Below are 16,179 nucleotides of genomic sequence, written 5' to 3' on the forward strand. Positions count from 1 at the left end.
TCTTTACCTTTATTTGGAAAACAAAGTTGTCAACGTAAGTATGAAATGAACTCCTAGGTACTGCCCTTAAAACAATATCAAAGATTCATGCCTTTTCTTTTTACAAAATCTAAAAACCTTTTTGGATACAAATACAAAGCTCAACTATTTCTTTTATAATACATGTTCCAAATACCTACGAATCATTAGTCCCATAAAACTAATGAGACAACTCTACAGATTCAACTAAATTCAACATAATATTATAGATACATAAACAATGCCTAAAGAAACACAATTGTTGGGTATAAAACTTTGCAACTTTTGAGATTATTAACAAATATAAACATTTAGATGAGATAACAAAAACAATATCATCCGTTAGATTAAAATGATGATCTTAGCAACCATAGAAAGTGAGTTTGAGCAACTAATTAACGAAGAGGTAATAACAATTTATACCTTTACGTGATGATAATGGCTAAGCAAATTGCAGTCAAATAGGATTGGAAAAACAAAATTTGAAGAAACTATTGTTTCAGGAAAATATTTTTTTTTAAAATGAAATAAAACAAAACAATCAATAGTTTTTTTTAATAAAAACAAAGAGTTGTAGAATATTTATATTTGAAACGTAATGGTGTGACTGTGAAACATTGTATTGATTAAATTACAGGGGTTTTTATTAAAAGATAAATCTTTTTAAAAAGACACATTTAAAAGACACATCCTTTAAAAAAGACACATCCTTTTAAAAAGACATATTTTTGGCTTTTATATATTCTAATATTAAACAGTAACCTTTAAATCAAATGAAAAACAATGTGAACCGTTAGATTCAAAATATGACATCAGCAGTAAACAAAAAGTGGGTTTGCTATTATATATAGATTGCTATAGGTTGTATATATGATATATATGATTTGATACAATAATACAATGTGAAATCTTAGAATTATATTGATTTAGTACTGGGCAAGTATAACCGTTAGTTAAAAAATATGATTTTGTTATGTGGAGAAAAATTAGAAACCCCAAAAACAATGAACAAGCCCAAACGGAGCCCATTACACATTAGTAACGAGGGTGATTACACGCGTCACGTTAATATTTGATCAGAGAATCGCCTCTCTTCCGACGACGGGCGACGCTTTACACTACTCTTCTTCTTCTTCTTCTTCTCTCACCCCGAAGTAGGAAATTTCACGGCGAGACACAGAGCAATTTGGAATCTTCTCTCTTTTTTTGACATATAATTCTGGTGATTTTATTTCCGAGTAAGATGGGTGAGATGGCGAAGAGGGCTCGATCAAACTTTAACGGATTACATCACCCTGTTGTTGATTTTTGGCGACGAGAGGTCGGTGGTATCTCCTCCCGTAATTTCTCCAATCGCTTCTCCGCCTCCGAGGTTTGTTTCCTCGTTTATCTAATCCCACACTTCTGATTCTCTTCAGTTCCAAAGTTTTTGAAAATTTTGTGTGCTTCTTTTATGAGTTTCATTGATGGATTGAGTATTGCTGTTCAATTGAATGAATCACGAATCATCCCAAGTTTTACAAGTTGACAATTGAAAAAAATCACATGTTGAATCATATTATCACTGGTTCTGTATTTGTAGGATTTGGTTTTGCGTCTAGAGATATACAAGAAGCTAGAGAAGCACAAAGGGTGTGTGAACACCGTTAGCTTCAATGCTGAAGGAGATGTTCTGATTTCGGGTTCTGATGATCGGCGTGTCATTCTTTGGGATTGGCAACTTGGGAACGTTAAGCTTTCCTTCCATTCAGGACACGCTGATAACGTATTTCAAGCAAAGTTTATGCCTTTCTCTGATGATCGAACCATTGTTACTTGTGCTGCTGATGGAATGGTAATCTTCTGACTTCTTAATAAACTATATGTTTTATCTTTGTATCACACTTTACATTGCTTAGCTTCTTGTTTCTAACTTCTTTCTAAGTTCATAGGTTCGTCGTGCTAACATTCTTGAGGGTGCCAAAGTGGAGACGTCTTTCTTAGGATTGCATCAAGGAAGAGCTCATAAGCTATGTATTGAGCCAGGAAACCCTCATATATTCTACACATGTGGTGAAGATGGATTAGTACAACGTGTGAGTAGTAGTAGTAGTTGTATCACTTTTTGGATTTCTACTTTAAAATCCTTATAATTTGATTAAAGAAATTGGATTCTTGACCTTTTCAGTTTGACCTGAGGACTGAAGCCCCTACAGAACTTTTCACGTGCCAATCAGTTGATCCTAAGAGGGACATGGACGCCATCCAGCTAAACGCAATTGCGATTGACCCGAGAAATTCTAATCTCTTTGTTGTTGGGGGAATGGACGAGTACGCTCGTCTTTACGATATCCGTAGATTTCAGGGTGATGGTTTAAACGGTTTTACCCGAGCTGCAGATCACTTTTGCCCTCCACATCTTATTGGTAATGAAGACGTTGGAATAACGGGTTTGGCTTTCTCAGAGCAGAGTGAGGTTCTTGTTTCATACAATGATGAATTCATATATCTTTTCACACCCGATATGGGATTAGGTTCCAACCCTATACCAGCATCCCCGATATCCAAAAGTAGTGTATCGAAATCTGAATCAGCTTCTTCCCCTAAAAATGAGATTGAACACACTCCTTTGGTTTACAAGGGGCACAAGAACTGTGAGACTGTTAAGGGTGTGAATTTTTTTGGCCCTCGGTCTGAATATGTGGTTAGTGGGTCAGACTGTGGGCGGATATTTATTTGGAGGAAAAAAAGTGGGGAGCTTATCCGTGTTATGGAAGCAGATAGGCATGTAGTTAACTGTATTGAGCCTCATCCTCACATTCCTGTGCTTGCTAGCAGCGGAATTGAAAGTGACATCAAGGTGTGGACGTCAAAGGCAGCTGAAAGAGCTACATTACCTGAAAACATTGAAATGGTATGCTTTTTGGTTGCATTACTTAACAACTTGATTGTTTAGTTTATTTTCCTTCATGCTAGATAACCTTCTCTAATTAGTGAAAAAATAAGGTGCAATACTCTGTGATTGCCGAGAGATAGGACTTCGGTTTTAACACTTGCATAATGCACAACGAAAACTATGTCTAGGAAACTTCATGGCTTGTTCATGAAGTTTGTATTCATTTCACTTTTGAAGTGGCCATAGTATTCTATTGCTCTCACCTGATATAATCATCTCCACTTTCTACAAATATCGAAGCGTAAATATAGACCAGACCTGTATTCCACTATTTATAGGCTAGTTTTTTATGCATGTAGAGGTTGTGGATTGTTTAACTGAGCTGATAGGTTTTTTTGCTCTAAATTTACTACATAACACCAACTAATTTGGCTACTGCTACTTTGTTTGAAAAATTTCCAGTTACCCAATCGCTTTCGCATTCCTCGGTTATTATCCTTTCTAAGCTTCCATTATTATGACGACGATTTATTTGGTAATGGAATGGAAATTGGTATTGATGGTAACGAGGGGGAAGATGAATCTATTGATGATGCTGAGGATGATGATGATTCAGATTATAGTAGTGGACTTGATGATAATGATTCTGATGATGACATGGATAGTGATGATGATGATTATATGGATAGTGATGATGAATGTTTTATTGAAATCGATAACAATATGGATAATAATGGTGATGGTGGTAGTGAGACGAATGTTGATAGTGTTAGTGGCAGTCATCAAGATGACGATGACGATGATGGTGATGGTGATGGTGATGGTGACAATCTTGATGATGATGATGATGATTGAATATTTGTTTGAAATTTGTTTATTCCAGCGGAAGCGAAAGCCTAGGGGATGGATGTACCGTGTATCTTCACCGCAGGAACTACTGGCGCAACTCTTCGCACTGCAGAACAGAAGGAGTAGTAGTCCAGAGAGAGAAGGAGAATCATCTTCAGCCACTGGAAGAGGACTTCTTGATCTTATCCTCACCTTCAATGATCAGAGCGACGATGGGAATGCAACAGATGATGAAGATGGTAATAGCCGTGAGGACTTGTTCTCTTAAAAGAAAACTTCTTTGGAAATATTTTGTAAATATGTTTCAGTCACTTCAGAACCAAACAAATACACCTTTTTACTTCTTTTTTTTTTTTTTGTCTAAACACATGGTTCTTCAATTTGAATAAAGTTGGAACATTATAATATGTTTGTGCAATTATACATACATGATCATCATAATTCATTGCATAAAAAGTCATACTATATAGCAACTCTTGTTAATGTCTGATAATTCAAAATTATATTAAGAACACTAAGAAAAATAGGATTAATTACGTCACTGTTGATACGAGAGAACTGAAACATTTTTCCGCGGGAAAACGAAGATGCAAAAGACGAAGAGAGACGAATTTGCTTGAATCTTCAATTTTCTAGTGTAACCCAGAAAATTTGATGGCTACGACTCTTCTATCTCGATGCTACCGTATCTACAATAGCGAAGCGTGCAAGTGTGTTTCTTCTGAGAATCACCAGACAACGGGGAAGCAAAATGGGAATCGAAATCTCGAATTCGACTCGGGACAATCGAAACCAGCCCGGATAGTTCTTCGGAAAAGATCCCAGCTAACTAAGCAGCTCAATGATCCTGCGCTCACTCGCGCTTTACGTGGGTTTGCTGATTCCGGGCTCATGGATGATGCACTCCAACTGTTTGATGAAATGAACAAAGCTGATGTTTATGTTTGGAATGTGATAATTAGAGGTTACACTAGCTGTGGGTTTTACATTGAAGCAGTTCAATTTTATTGCAGAATGGTGTTGGCAGGAATCAAAGCTGATTCCTTTACTTATCCTTTCGTGATTAAGTCTGTTGCTGGGATTTCGTCCTTGGAAGATGGGAAGAAGATTCATGCGATGGTGATCAAGCTTCGGTTTGTTTCAGATGTCTACGTCAGTAATTCTCTTATTTCAATGTACATGAAGCTTGGGTGTGCTTGGGATGCAGAGAAAGTGTTCGAAGAAATGCCTGAGAGAGACATTGTTTCGTGGAATTCTATGATTTCTGGATATCTTGCGCTTGAAGATGGGATTCGATCGTTGATTCTGTTTAAAGAAATGTTGAAATACGGATTTAAACCGGACAGGTTTAGTATAATGAGCGCTTTAGGTGCTTGTTCTCATGTGTATGGTCCAAAAATGGGAAAGGAGATACATTGCCATGCTATTCGAAGTAGAACCGAAACGGGTGATGTTATGGTATTGACATCAATTCTTGACATGTACAGTAAATATGGTGAAGTGAGTTATGCAGAGAGGATATTTAACGGTATGATCCAGAGGAACATCGTATCTTGGAACGTTATGGTAGGATGTTATGCTATAAATGGACGAGTCATTGATGCTTTTGTTTGCTTTCAGAAGATGTCAGAGCAAAATGGGTTGCAGCCAGATGTTATTACATTGATAAATCTGCTTCCTGCTTGTGCGATCTTGGAGGGTCGAATGATTCATGGGTATGCAATAAGGAGAGGCTTTCTTCCTCATTTAGTATTGGAAACTGCTCTGGTTGATATGTATGGAGAATGCAGACAGTTGAAATCAGCTGAGCTTATATTTGATCGAATGGCTGAAAAGAATTTGGTCTCATGGAACTCAATTATTGCTGCTTATGTGCAGAACGGGAAGAACTATTCAGCCTTGGAACTATTTCAAGAACTCTGGGATTCATCGCTTGTACCTGATTCCACAACAATTGCTAGTATTCTACCAGCTTATGCAGAATCTCTATCCTTGAGTGAAGGTAGAAAAATTCATGCTTATATTGTCAAGTCCAGATATGGGTCAAACACCATCATTTTGAATTCACTCGTTCACATGTATGCCATGTGCGGTGACCTTGAGGATGCAAGAACATGTTTCAATCACGTTTTGTTAAAGGACGTTGTTTCATGGAATAGCATCATCATGGCATATGCAGTACACGGTTTTGGGAGAATTTCGGTTTGCTTGTTCTCAGAGATGATTGCTTCTAAAGTAAATCCAAACAATAGCACTTTTGCTTCACTATTAGCAGCATGTAGCATTTCTGGTATGGTTGATGAAGGATGGGAATATTTTGAGATGATGAAAAGAGAATACGGGATTGATCCTGGAATAGAGCATTATGGATACATGCTGGATCTCATTGGCCGCACAGGAAACTTCAGTGCAGCCAAGAGATTCATTGAAGAAATGCCATTTGTGCCAACAGCTCGGATTTGGGGATCTTTGTTAAATGCAAGCAGAAACCACAACAACATAAACATAGCTGAATCCGCGGCAGAACAGATATTTAAGATGCAACACGATAACACGGGATGTTATGTCTTGCTTTTGAACATGTATGCAGAAGCTGAAAGATGGGAAGATGTAAATAGGATTAAGCTTCTCATGGAGAGCAAAGGCATATCCAGAAGATCAAGTCACAGTACTGTTGAGACTAAGGGAAAAATTCATGTGTTCACAAACGGAGACAGATCCCAAGTGCAGAAGAACAAGATCTATGAAGTCTTGGATATTATCTCGAGGATGATTGGAGAAGAAGAAGGTGAAGACAGTTATGTTCACTGTGTCTCAAAGTTGAGACCAGAGAGTCTAGTTGAGAGCATAAGCAATTCACCAAGTAGACATTCGGTAAGGCTCGCCACATGTTTTGGATTGATCTCTACAGAAACAGGGAAAACAGTTATGGTGAGGAATAACACGAGAATCTGCAGAAGATGTCACGAGTTCTTGGAAAAAGCATCGAAAATGACGAGAAGAGAGATCGTTGTGGGAGACTCGAAGATTTTTCATCACTTTTGCAATGGTCGCTGCTCTTGTGGGAATTACTGGTGAAAACAGATTGTGGCCAAAGTAGGTATATGTTATCCGACAAATGTAAAAAGAAAAAGAAAACATGTTTTGGCAATTTATATGGAAAAAAGAAACCATTGATCAACTAAACTTGAAACTTATGTACATACCTCTTAACGCTAAAACAGAGCAAAAGCAGAGTAACAATTATTATAAAACAGAGTTAAATTCATAACAAAATACTAGACATATACACACAATTTGATCCTCATAAAAGCTCTGAGCCGAAATTTCCAGTCTTCTTTTGCTAAACTTTGTAGCTTCAAAGGCAATGTCGACACAATTTTCTCATCCAGCTCTTTCTCATTTCTACGAGTGTCTGAATCAAGAAGAAGAATCCGATCCACGTCACTACAATATGTAAGTAAGGCTCTTTCACCTCTTAGCGGTTCTGAAGATTCTTTGCTAAGGGATTTGAAGTAGTATTGATGGTATGCATGAGCGTAAGTTAAAAAGAAAACGAGATATTATTATAAGATTTTAGCAAGAGTTAAAACTGATTCATATTTCAATGTTAAAAGAACATGTAGAACTTCAAATTTAATGTCTTGTTTCTAGATTTTGGTTTTTTTTTTTGGTTATAATGTTTAGAAAGATAGAAGATAATAAAATTTCAGTATAAGAAAAATCTTGTATTAGTTTCTATGTTAATTAACATTTGTTGTACAAAAATTTGTAGGCACAGTGACCTATTAGATGTTAAGAATAGAGACTCTGTATTTAATCAATGATTTAGATAGAGACTCAATCCCATCTTCAACATCTTGAATGCATGACTCTAAGATCTGCACATCCTCCATCTTCAACGACTTTTCGGATTGGAACTGAGAATCAATCCTTGTGAATTCATTTGCTTCTGCTTCACATGTAGCTTTGTTCTGGCTCATCACCTTTGAGACCAATGACCATTTGCCACAAGCCTTTGATCCGGACATGAAGCTAAACAGAGATTCAAAGAGGGAAATTGTTACAGCTTCTGCTTCTCCAAACACAACCAAAGATCCACTGGTGTTGTCTTTGTTTTGGCAAACCTTTAAACTCCTGAGTACATTTTGGAGTGATTTCTTGAGCATCTTTCTCGAGACTAGGTATTTCTTGACCTCTCCAGACAGATCTCCACGCTTTCTTCGTAGAATAGATTGGATCTCCATGAGACCTTCTTTCATCTGTGACAACGCATCCTTGGCGACATTGCACAAATCCAAGATCCTGAGTGATCCATCAAGAAGTTTTTCTATTTGATCTTGAGATAAAGTTTGGTTGTTAACTGATAAGCGAACCATCTTCTCAAGAGAATCATGTAAATCTTGAAGGTTACTAAGTCTCTGACAGATAGAAGATGAAGAGGCTGCCTCAGAAGATCTCAATCGTGTCAACTGCTCATCGACATGAGCTGCTTGAGGGTGTTGCCTTGAAGGGTAGCTGTTAGATCGAACATGGAAGGAGACTGCCATTTTTTCCTTTAAGCTTTGCTCCTTGTCTTGAAAAGGCTTAAAGGGCTAAAAGATGTATTGTTCTGCCTTGATAATCTCTCTGGTCATCTCATATATACTACACCTTTGAGAGGATAGAGACAAGGGGAATCTCAAGGCTGGCTCAGATTAAGTAATAGAAGCCTTTGTTTGTGCAATGTCTCCCTCCAACCACCTATCTTAGCGCATAAACTATAAGCACAAAAGATATGGATTCCCATATAATTTGCACATTATCTTGTAAACAATGCAACCGCACGAGCGACTCTGCACTTAGACGTCTAGTTTTCATAAGAAAATGCAAAACCAGCTAGGCTTTTGTTCCCTTGGAGGCAAGATCCTTATTCCTTGAATTTGACATGTGAACGATATTAACTACAACTTGTGATTTTGTTTGTATTTTATCATATTTATTGTTTCCCAACACACTAACACATTTCAGAGTTATTATTGCAACAACGTGTAGATTTCAGAGATGCCTTTATAAAACTCATACATACAATATATGATGTCTGATTGTATGCATTGTCTCTCTCCAGACTCCATCAATATATGATGTGATTCATATCCAAGAAAAAAAAAATGCAAAATAGTATTTGAATATAATAAAACAAGAAATGTGCACGAGGGATTCTGCATTTTATTGGCTTAGTATAAGGCAAATCCAGTAAGGCTTGTCTCCTTGGGGTTGATGGTAACAGCACCATTCATGCATATATTTGCTCTCAAAATCTCATGTGCAACCAATAGATATTAATTAGTATATTACAGTACATGATACAACTACAAGATCCTTATATATACTTAGGTGAAATCAAATTTTGCAGTGTAGGAGGCAGACAATATCTGAATAACATAAATGTATCCACGAGTGGCACAAATAAATATCATATGCTTGAAGGAGACAAGCCCTACTGGTTGTGCATGTTCCTACACCAATAAGATGCAGAATCGTAGCTAATTCATGTGATCAGATCTGAATAATGTATATTGCTTATGCACATTGGATGATGCGTTGGGGTGAGTGGATGGAGGGAGACATTGCAGAAACATCGGTTTCTATTATTCAAATTCGAACCACTTTAAGATTCCTTCCTTAGTGTTGTATAAATGTATTGACCGGAGAGCCAATGAAGACAGAACAAACATCTAAGCATTTTCTTCATCTCAAAAACAGAGAAAGAAAGCTCAAACAAGAAAATGGCAGTCTCCTTCCATGTTCGATCTAACAGCTACCCTTCAAGGCAACACCCTCAAGCCGCTCATGTCGATGAGCAATTGACCCGATTGAGATCTTCTGAGACATCTTCTTCATCTTCTATCTGCCAAAGACTTAGCGACCTGCAAGATTTACATGATTCTCTTGAAAAGATGATTCGCTTATCTGTCACCAACCAGGCTTTATCCCAAGATCAGATTGAGAAGCTTCTTGGTGGATCCATCAAGATCTTGGATTTATGCAACCTTGCCAAGGATGGTTTGTCACAAATGAAAGAGAGTCTCAAGGAGATCCAGTCTATTGTAAGAAGAAAGCGTGGAAATCTATCCGCTGAGGTCAAGAAATACTTAGCCTCGAGAAAGTTTCTCAAGAAATCATTCCAAAAAGTACTCAAGAGTTTAAAAACCAGCCAAAACAAGAACAATGACGCTTTGGCTGTGTTTGGAGAAGCAGAAGCCGTAACAGTTGCTTTGTTTGAGTCTCTGTTTAGCTTCATGTCCGGATCAAAGGCTTGTGGCAAATGGTCAGTGGTCTCAAAGCTGGTGAGCCAGAACAAAGTAACATGTGAAGTAGAAGTAAATGAATTCACAAGGGTTGATCATGAGTTCCAAACCGAAAAGGCGTTAAAGATGGAGGATGTGCAGAACTTAGAGTCATGCATTCAAGATCTTGAAGATGGAATTGAGTCACTCTCTAAATCATTGATCAAATACAGAGTCTCAATTCTTAACATCTAATAGATCATCGTAACAACAAAATTTTGTACAAATATGAGATGTAAATGTTATAGCTTACACATAAACTAATAGACGAGATTCTTTCATATATGAGACTACTTGCTTTCTCTTCTTATTTACTTGATGCTCTTCAGCAAACAAAGTCCTGATCACCTCAGAAAATTGGATGGGCTAAATCGAATAATCTTGTGTTAATAATAGGTAACCAATAAAATTCAAGAACCCTTCAAGCATTGTTATTACTTTCTTTAATGCATGCATATAAGCAGAATCTCATGAGGTAAATCACCAGAGAGAGACCTGATCTAGACAACTAACTAAAAAAACATAAATTAGAAAGATATTACAAAACAGCTTGCTTGTCTCTGGCGATCGCATGTTATTAGAAGTAAAGATGAGTTTCAGACAGATACACATTGGGAGCTTGAGAGCTTATAAGACCTGGGGACTATGGGCACAAGAACATTGCAGCGCTCAACCTCCCCCCAGATCTGGGGTCCAAATTGAGGAGAGATACGCTGCTCCAACCTAATCACCGCACACCAAATTATCCTCTCTTTACTGGAAACCGGAGGAGACCACTGGTGCCATATAATTATCAGTTTCCTACCATAGTTGACTAACTGAATCGTACGGAAAGAGTGGTAGCCACGCTTTTCGTATACTTCATCCAAACCTTCCACTATAAGCCACTTTCCAAGCCTTGAGCAAAACCACTTGTACTTTCTGCGACCATCAGTAAACATTACATTTCCTATGTAATTGTAATTACTAGCTAGGTTTTAGGTCTTCTAAATAAAAGACTTTATTACCTTGTTGAAAAAGAAAGACCTATTTAACCGTTTCTAAATTCTAAAATTAAACTAACACCCTTGACCTAAACTTTTGAATCGACCATGTTTTAAATATTTTGGGTTTAACCGGTTCGACCGCTCGGCTCCACTATTAAATTACAGGTTTTTTTTGAATCCTACATAAAAAAGATGCATAAATATGAAAACATAATAATCAAAGCGACGACATAAGTGGAAAGAAAACAAAACATGCATATTGTTTGTTCGAATTAGAAAGAATGGTCTTCGTATTAGCGTCGTTGCTAAATGTGTAAAGAATTTCACATTGCTAACAAAACCCTTTGGTGTCCCTAAAACGCCAAGGCGTTCCAAACTTATTATTATTTTTGTATGTTTTCTTCGCATGAAATAAGGATGGAAGTATCTTTGTGGGAAATGGTCATCAACTCATATCATTTATCGCTTCGGGATAAGCTTAACTCGCATTTCGAAACTATATATTAGTATAAAATAATGTGGTTACGAACTTACGATAGATAAAAACAATGACAAAAGTAGGTTTTTCTTTATGAGATTCTACAATTAATGTGGTTTCGTATCGGATCAACATGCACTTTGACAGATGGAGTCCTGTTCCTTTGGATTGAATCATATAGTTATGTTTTAAACTAATTGGGTACCAAAACTACTTATTCAACACATGTTCGAAAATCTAGATATGTAGTATAGAAAATAGTACTAGTTAGCGATCCAATGTAAAGATAATAACTTTATATTATCAAAAAAACTTAACATTGGAAATATGTCCAAGTTGTATTGGTTCAATAATATTGGAAAACAAAAAAGGTAAACTATATACACATACATACAAAAATGGTTAGATATACCAATTGTGCATGTTATATGTATAATGGTTTATAAGATACATTAATAAGAAGATCCTTGAAAAATCAATTGGAACACTCACGAGTGATGCAGAACATTGACACGCGTGACACGCTTTATGCAATGACTTGTAATTGTTTACAGCCGTGTATACATACACGCACTGTAACTGAACACTTCCTTTTTTTCTTTGTCTTTTTTCTTCTTCCTTTTTATTTTATTTTTCCTGTTTTTGTTTCGTTTTCTCTTAATGGGTTACATATTTCTACAATGGATTCGATTCTCTAATAAGTTATGTAAAATCTCACAAGTATGATGATGGTGATGAATGAAACCGTCCCACGTTGTTGTCCACTTCTGGAAGATTACGTGAGGTGTGATTGATTGCCGTTTCCAACCTCTTTTTTTTTTTTTTTTTAATTATTAATTAATGCTTGTGTTCTGTATCTATCATCCTCCTCCTTCACTTGTTTATATAGATACGGCTTTGGTTTGGTCAATTCACCATCTATCATCATCACCCGTATTATTATACCCCAAAAACAATGTCACATGTATACAACCATATTCTACTAGTACCTTGTTATTTACACAACCATATATAAAATCATACAACTGTTATATCGGAAACATTTTCTCAACGCTTTTCTCCCTCCTCCCGATTCTCCTGGTACCTCTCTTTATCTCTCTCTCTGTTTCTGTATATCTAGTTTTTTTATTTCTCTGGTTCTTTGATCGGGAGATAGATTCTTGTTCTTGCTTAGAATCGTGAGTTTTTGCTTGTCTTTTAAGATAATTGGTCAATGATCGATGATGATGTGATACTGTTTTATTGGGTCATATATACTCTGTTTCTTTTGCTAGGAATTTTTTTGTGAAGACAATCATGGAAAACGAAATTTCAACCATTTAATACAAGTATTATCCACACAAAGGGGTGTGGGCCTTTTGAAGTTATTTTGTCTGTTCAAGAAACAAGCCGGTCAAATTAATCTACTCTTTTTTTTTTTTTTTTTAACTCTGGTCTAAGTCAATAAATGAGTGCTTCTACCTTTGAAATTTATTAGTATCCCACTGGAAAACTGTACTTGCATGGTCAGTCCATGAATATATATTAAGAAGCAAAAGAAGAAGAAGAAGAAGAAACAAACTAAAAGTCGTCGTTTTTGGGTCATCATTCTCTACCTTACATTTGATTGGTCTTGTGGGGATCAATTTCACTAGTACTACTCTTAAGAAATTTCTTTGATCTGGATGTGTTTGGTGAATATTTCTCTGCTTATCTCTCTCTTACCTTTTTTGCATATAAAGCAATGAATAGATGAATGAAGGGTTGGTGAAATATGAACGGAATCCAATTTCGTTGGAGTTTCTTGTTATCTTAAGTCCAGTTTCTAAATCTTTTTGACTTATTTTGTTGAAGTTTAGGTGTAAAGGTTTGACCTTTTTGACACCCTTTTATGTGATGTGTTCAATCTTTGAAGCCACACAAAGTTTTGTGTTCATCTTTGTGTGTTGTCTCCTTTGAGCTGATTGTTTATCTTGGGACTTGGGCTAACTACAGGGGTTTTAATTTGCAGTCGTTGCATTTTGTTGAAGCTGTTCCATTGATCAAACGCTATGGAGTTCAACCGGAATACTCATCCGGATTGTGTATATGCGGATAATCCTTTCCATGAGTGTGCTTCAGCCTGTTTAGAGAAAATTGCTCAAGGCCATGGCAAGAAGAACACTAAGAAGCAAAGTATTTGCTCTGTTTCTTGAATCACTTCTTTTGGTTTTGCAATATATTTTCAAGTAATTTTTTTTTGTATAGCTACGTTTGTTCTGATTCTTGACTTGTTTTATTACAGCTTCAAAACTTCTTAGCTTCTCTGGGAGTTTCGGTAGGAAGAAGAAGCAATCGAATTCACAACCGCCTTCACCGCTACCTGTAAAACCTTATCAAAATGGTGGAGGTGTTTTTGCAAACGGTAACTCCCCAAAGGTTCATCATGCACTAGCTTCACCTGTTGCTGTGAAGAAGAAGACAATTTCTGAAACCAAAAATTCTTTCTCTTCATCATCATCTGGTGACCCTGATGATTTTTTCAACCATAAACCAGAGAAGAAACCCTCTCAAACCATTCCACTTTCCTCAAACAATTTGGTATTTCATCCTTTACTCTCTCTTCCATGATTTCTAATCACTATATATCTTTAACATATTTGTAAACTCTGTTTCTCGTGTGTTATAAAGGTTGATCAAAGCAAAGTAATATCACCTAAACCGGGAATACAAGAACACAACGGGAAGACTGGAGCAGGCGGCGAGACTAGAGTTTTTAGTTTCCTTAGCCCTCCAAGATCGCATGAAAAAGAGAGCAATGATGATTATACTGAGGATGATGATGATGAACAAGAAAACAACAATGAGATTGGAGTAGAGCTCGATCTTGAATCAGTAATGTCTGACACTTTTGTCTCTGTCGGGAAATACCGAGTCAGATCCGGTTCATCCACTATCCTAAGTGCTATCATCGAGAAACACGGAGACATTGCTCAAAACTGTAAGCTGGAATCGGGCTCTATGCGATCCAGATACCTCGAGTGTTTATGCTCGTTGATGCAGGAGCTAAGGTCAACCCCGGTCGGACAGTTGACAAAAGTCAAAGTCAAAGAGATGCTGGCGGTTCTCAAAGACTTGGAGTCTGTGAGCATCGAAGTGGCATGGCTACGTTCGGTTCTTGAGGAGTTTGCGCAGTCTCAAGAAAATGCAGAAAAGGATAAAGAGAGGCATGATGGTTTAGTAAAGGCTAAGAGAGAAGAGCTTGAAGCACAAGAAGCGGATTTGGTTAGGATGGAGAAGGAAGTGGATGAAGCGAGGCTTCGGATCGAAGAGACGAGGGCTCAAATGGTGGAGATGGAGATGGAAAGGTCAAGAATGGAGAAAATGGGATTCAGAATGGAGAAATTTAAGGGGAAATCGTTTATAGACGAGCTTCTTTGAGTTTGTGTTGTGTGTGATACTAGTAACGTACTAAGTAGTAGCACAAAATCAAAATACTCTAATAAATGAGTTTTTTAAGGTTAGGCTTTTTTAAGGATTATGGAAAAGCTTGTATTTATTAGAGTCACGAAGGTGAATGTTTACTACACTAGTAATTTATAAAAGTGTTTAAATATTTGGGTGTTGCTATTTGCTAATATAGATGCTTGGCTTTTGTGTATATAGACTGTTCTTGATTATGTTCTTTTCTTCTTTCGTTTTCTCAAAGGGGAAAGATTACAAGTCGTCTTTGAGTTGTGAAAAACGAAAGATTGTTTATAAAAACTGTTAAACAGCTTTTCACAATAATATTTAATTGCAAAAGTTGTATTTGCTATCTCTTAACTAGTCTTGGTCAAAACTCAGAACTTGTTGAATATTTTATATAGTGGTGTCGTAAAATATGTATAGAAAATGTCAAAACAAGACTTTCGCAAAATAAATATATAAGATTTGCTTAGGTCATATGTTATTGCATGGGTGACTTCTCAATTTGGGCTCTATTATATGAGTGAAATGGAATAAAATAAATACATATGTCAAATATAGAATGAGAGCGACACCATTAGATTAAAGTCCTCGAGTCAATCGAATTTGGCACATATACTATCAGTATCAGACATATTTGTTGTTTTGTTTTTGTTGAAAAACTAGATTGCTATTCCATACTAATCACTTATTGCTATTTGAAGGTGATTGTTATAATTGATTTTTTTACACTGTGTTTCATGTTTACATATTGAGATTCTATAAAGAGAGAGAGAGAGGAGGAAGAAGAAGAAAAGTAAACAAAACAAACTCTGGTACTCTGTTTTCACATCTACTCTGTTTTGTAACCGTTGCAACGGACAAAGCAAATCTGTCATTTGCGACAATGCTACTGGGCTTTTAGTTACTCATGTCAGCTTTAAACTGAGCCCACCGCAACATGGCCCATCGGTATCTCCCCTTTGGTTTTACCCACTAACCGGAGATTAATTGTAAACTGGAGAAATTAAACCAGGATTCCTTAGAGAAAGATTTGTGACCACAAATTTTGTGCTTGGTCGTTTTGCACAATATTATGAGGATATATTATCTCAAATAATACAGAAGCAGTAGTTTTGAAGTTTAATCTTCTTTTTAAAAAAAAAAAAAAAAATAGCAGTTTTAGTAAGCTCCCAAGACTTGTTCACAAGATGGTAACTTGAAATTATTTGCCATCGG

At 36.6% G+C, this 16,179-nt stretch overlaps 5 protein-coding genes across 11 annotated transcripts; 4 read left to right on the plus strand and 1 right to left on the minus strand.

Moving 5' to 3' along the window:
• Positions 1-1,109: 1,109 nt before the first annotated feature.
• On the plus strand, positions 1,110-4,149 carry LOC17879549 (DDB1- and CUL4-associated factor 8). 2 transcript variants are annotated; one of them, XM_006283416.2, is made up of 5 exons: positions 1,110-1,390; positions 1,601-1,852; positions 1,950-2,093; positions 2,186-2,911; positions 3,356-3,870. In XM_006283416.2, the coding sequence occupies exons 1-5, from the start codon at positions 1,262-1,264 to the stop codon at positions 3,746-3,748; spliced, it is 1,644 nt and encodes a 547-aa protein (XP_006283478.1). In that variant the 5' UTR covers positions 1,110-1,261; the 3' UTR covers positions 3,749-3,870. The 2 variants fall into 2 exon arrangements, with proteins under 2 accessions (XP_006283478.1, XP_006283477.1); XM_006283415.2 differs by having other exon boundaries at positions 1,113-1,390; positions 3,777-4,149.
• Positions 4,150-4,266: 117 nt separating this feature from the next.
• On the plus strand, positions 4,267-6,928 carry LOC17878305 (pentatricopeptide repeat-containing protein At4g35130, chloroplastic). The gene has a single exon (XM_006283072.2). It carries the CDS (start codon positions 4,397-4,399, stop codon positions 6,818-6,820), a length of 2,424 nt encoding a protein of 807 aa, XP_006283134.1. The 5' UTR covers positions 4,267-4,396; the 3' UTR covers positions 6,821-6,928.
• A 602-nt stretch (positions 6,929-7,530) lies between these two features.
• On the minus strand, positions 7,531-8,292 carry LOC17877596. Its single transcript, XM_006285948.1, has one exon. It carries the CDS (start codon positions 8,290-8,292, stop codon positions 7,531-7,533), a length of 762 nt encoding a protein of 253 aa, XP_006286010.1.
• A 1,118-nt stretch (positions 8,293-9,410) lies between these two features.
• On the plus strand, positions 9,411-11,193 carry LOC17878669. Its single transcript, XM_006285625.2, has one exon. The coding sequence runs from the start codon at positions 9,511-9,513 to the stop codon at positions 10,264-10,266; it is 756 nt and encodes a 251-aa protein (XP_006285687.1). The 5' UTR covers positions 9,411-9,510; the 3' UTR covers positions 10,267-11,193.
• A 1,006-nt stretch (positions 11,194-12,199) lies between these two features.
• LOC17878991 lies at positions 12,200-15,154 on the plus strand. 6 transcript variants are annotated; one of them, XM_023778640.1, is made up of 4 exons: positions 12,200-12,319; positions 13,526-13,689; positions 13,799-14,094; positions 14,185-15,154. In XM_023778640.1, exons 2-4 carry the CDS (start codon positions 13,566-13,568, stop codon positions 14,932-14,934), a joined length of 1,170 nt encoding a protein of 389 aa, XP_023634408.1. In that variant the 5' UTR covers positions 12,200-12,319; positions 13,526-13,565; the 3' UTR covers positions 14,935-15,154. The 6 variants fall into 6 exon arrangements, with proteins under 6 accessions (XP_023634408.1, XP_006283890.1, XP_023634410.1 ...); XM_006283828.2 differs by lacking the exon at positions 12,200-12,319 and adding an exon at positions 12,366-12,615; XM_023778642.1 differs by lacking the exon at positions 12,200-12,319 and adding an exon at positions 12,691-12,713.
• The last annotated feature ends 1,025 nt before the right edge of the window (positions 15,155-16,179 follow it).

The sequence above is a fragment of the Capsella rubella genome, unplaced genomic scaffold (genome assembly GCF_000375325.1).
Source record: "Capsella rubella cultivar Monte Gargano unplaced genomic scaffold, Caprub1_0 scaffold_7, whole genome shotgun sequence".
Classification (NCBI taxonomy): Eukaryota; Viridiplantae; Streptophyta; class Magnoliopsida; order Brassicales; family Brassicaceae; genus Capsella; species Capsella rubella.

Coding starts and splice junctions, on each gene's coding strand:
- LOC17878305 (XM_006283072.2), top strand. CDS start 4,397: ATGGCTACGACTCTTCTATCTCGATGCTACCGTATCTACAATAGCGAA.
- LOC17877596 (XM_006285948.1), bottom strand. CDS start 8,292: ATGGCAGTCTCCTTCCATGTTCGATCTAACAGCTACCCTTCAAGGCAA.
- LOC17879549 (XM_006283416.2), top strand. CDS start 1,262: ATGGGTGAGATGGCGAAGAGGGCTCGATCAAACTTTAACGGATTACAT. Junction 1,853..1,949: donor CTTGTGCTGCTGATGGAATG/GTAATCTTCTGA, acceptor CTAAGTTCATAG/GTTCGTCGTGCTAACATTCT. Junction 2,912..3,355: donor TACCTGAAAACATTGAAATG/GTATGCTTTTTG, acceptor AAAAATTTCCAG/TTACCCAATCGCTTTCGCAT.
- LOC17878669 (XM_006285625.2), top strand. CDS start 9,511: ATGGCAGTCTCCTTCCATGTTCGATCTAACAGCTACCCTTCAAGGCAA.
- LOC17878991 (XM_023778640.1), top strand. CDS start 13,566: ATGGAGTTCAACCGGAATACTCATCCGGATTGTGTATATGCGGATAAT. Junction 13,690..13,798: donor GAAGAACACTAAGAAGCAAA/GTATTTGCTCTG, acceptor GTTTTATTACAG/CTTCAAAACTTCTTAGCTTC. Junction 14,095..14,184: donor CACTTTCCTCAAACAATTTG/GTATTTCATCCT, acceptor TGTGTTATAAAG/GTTGATCAAAGCAAAGTAAT.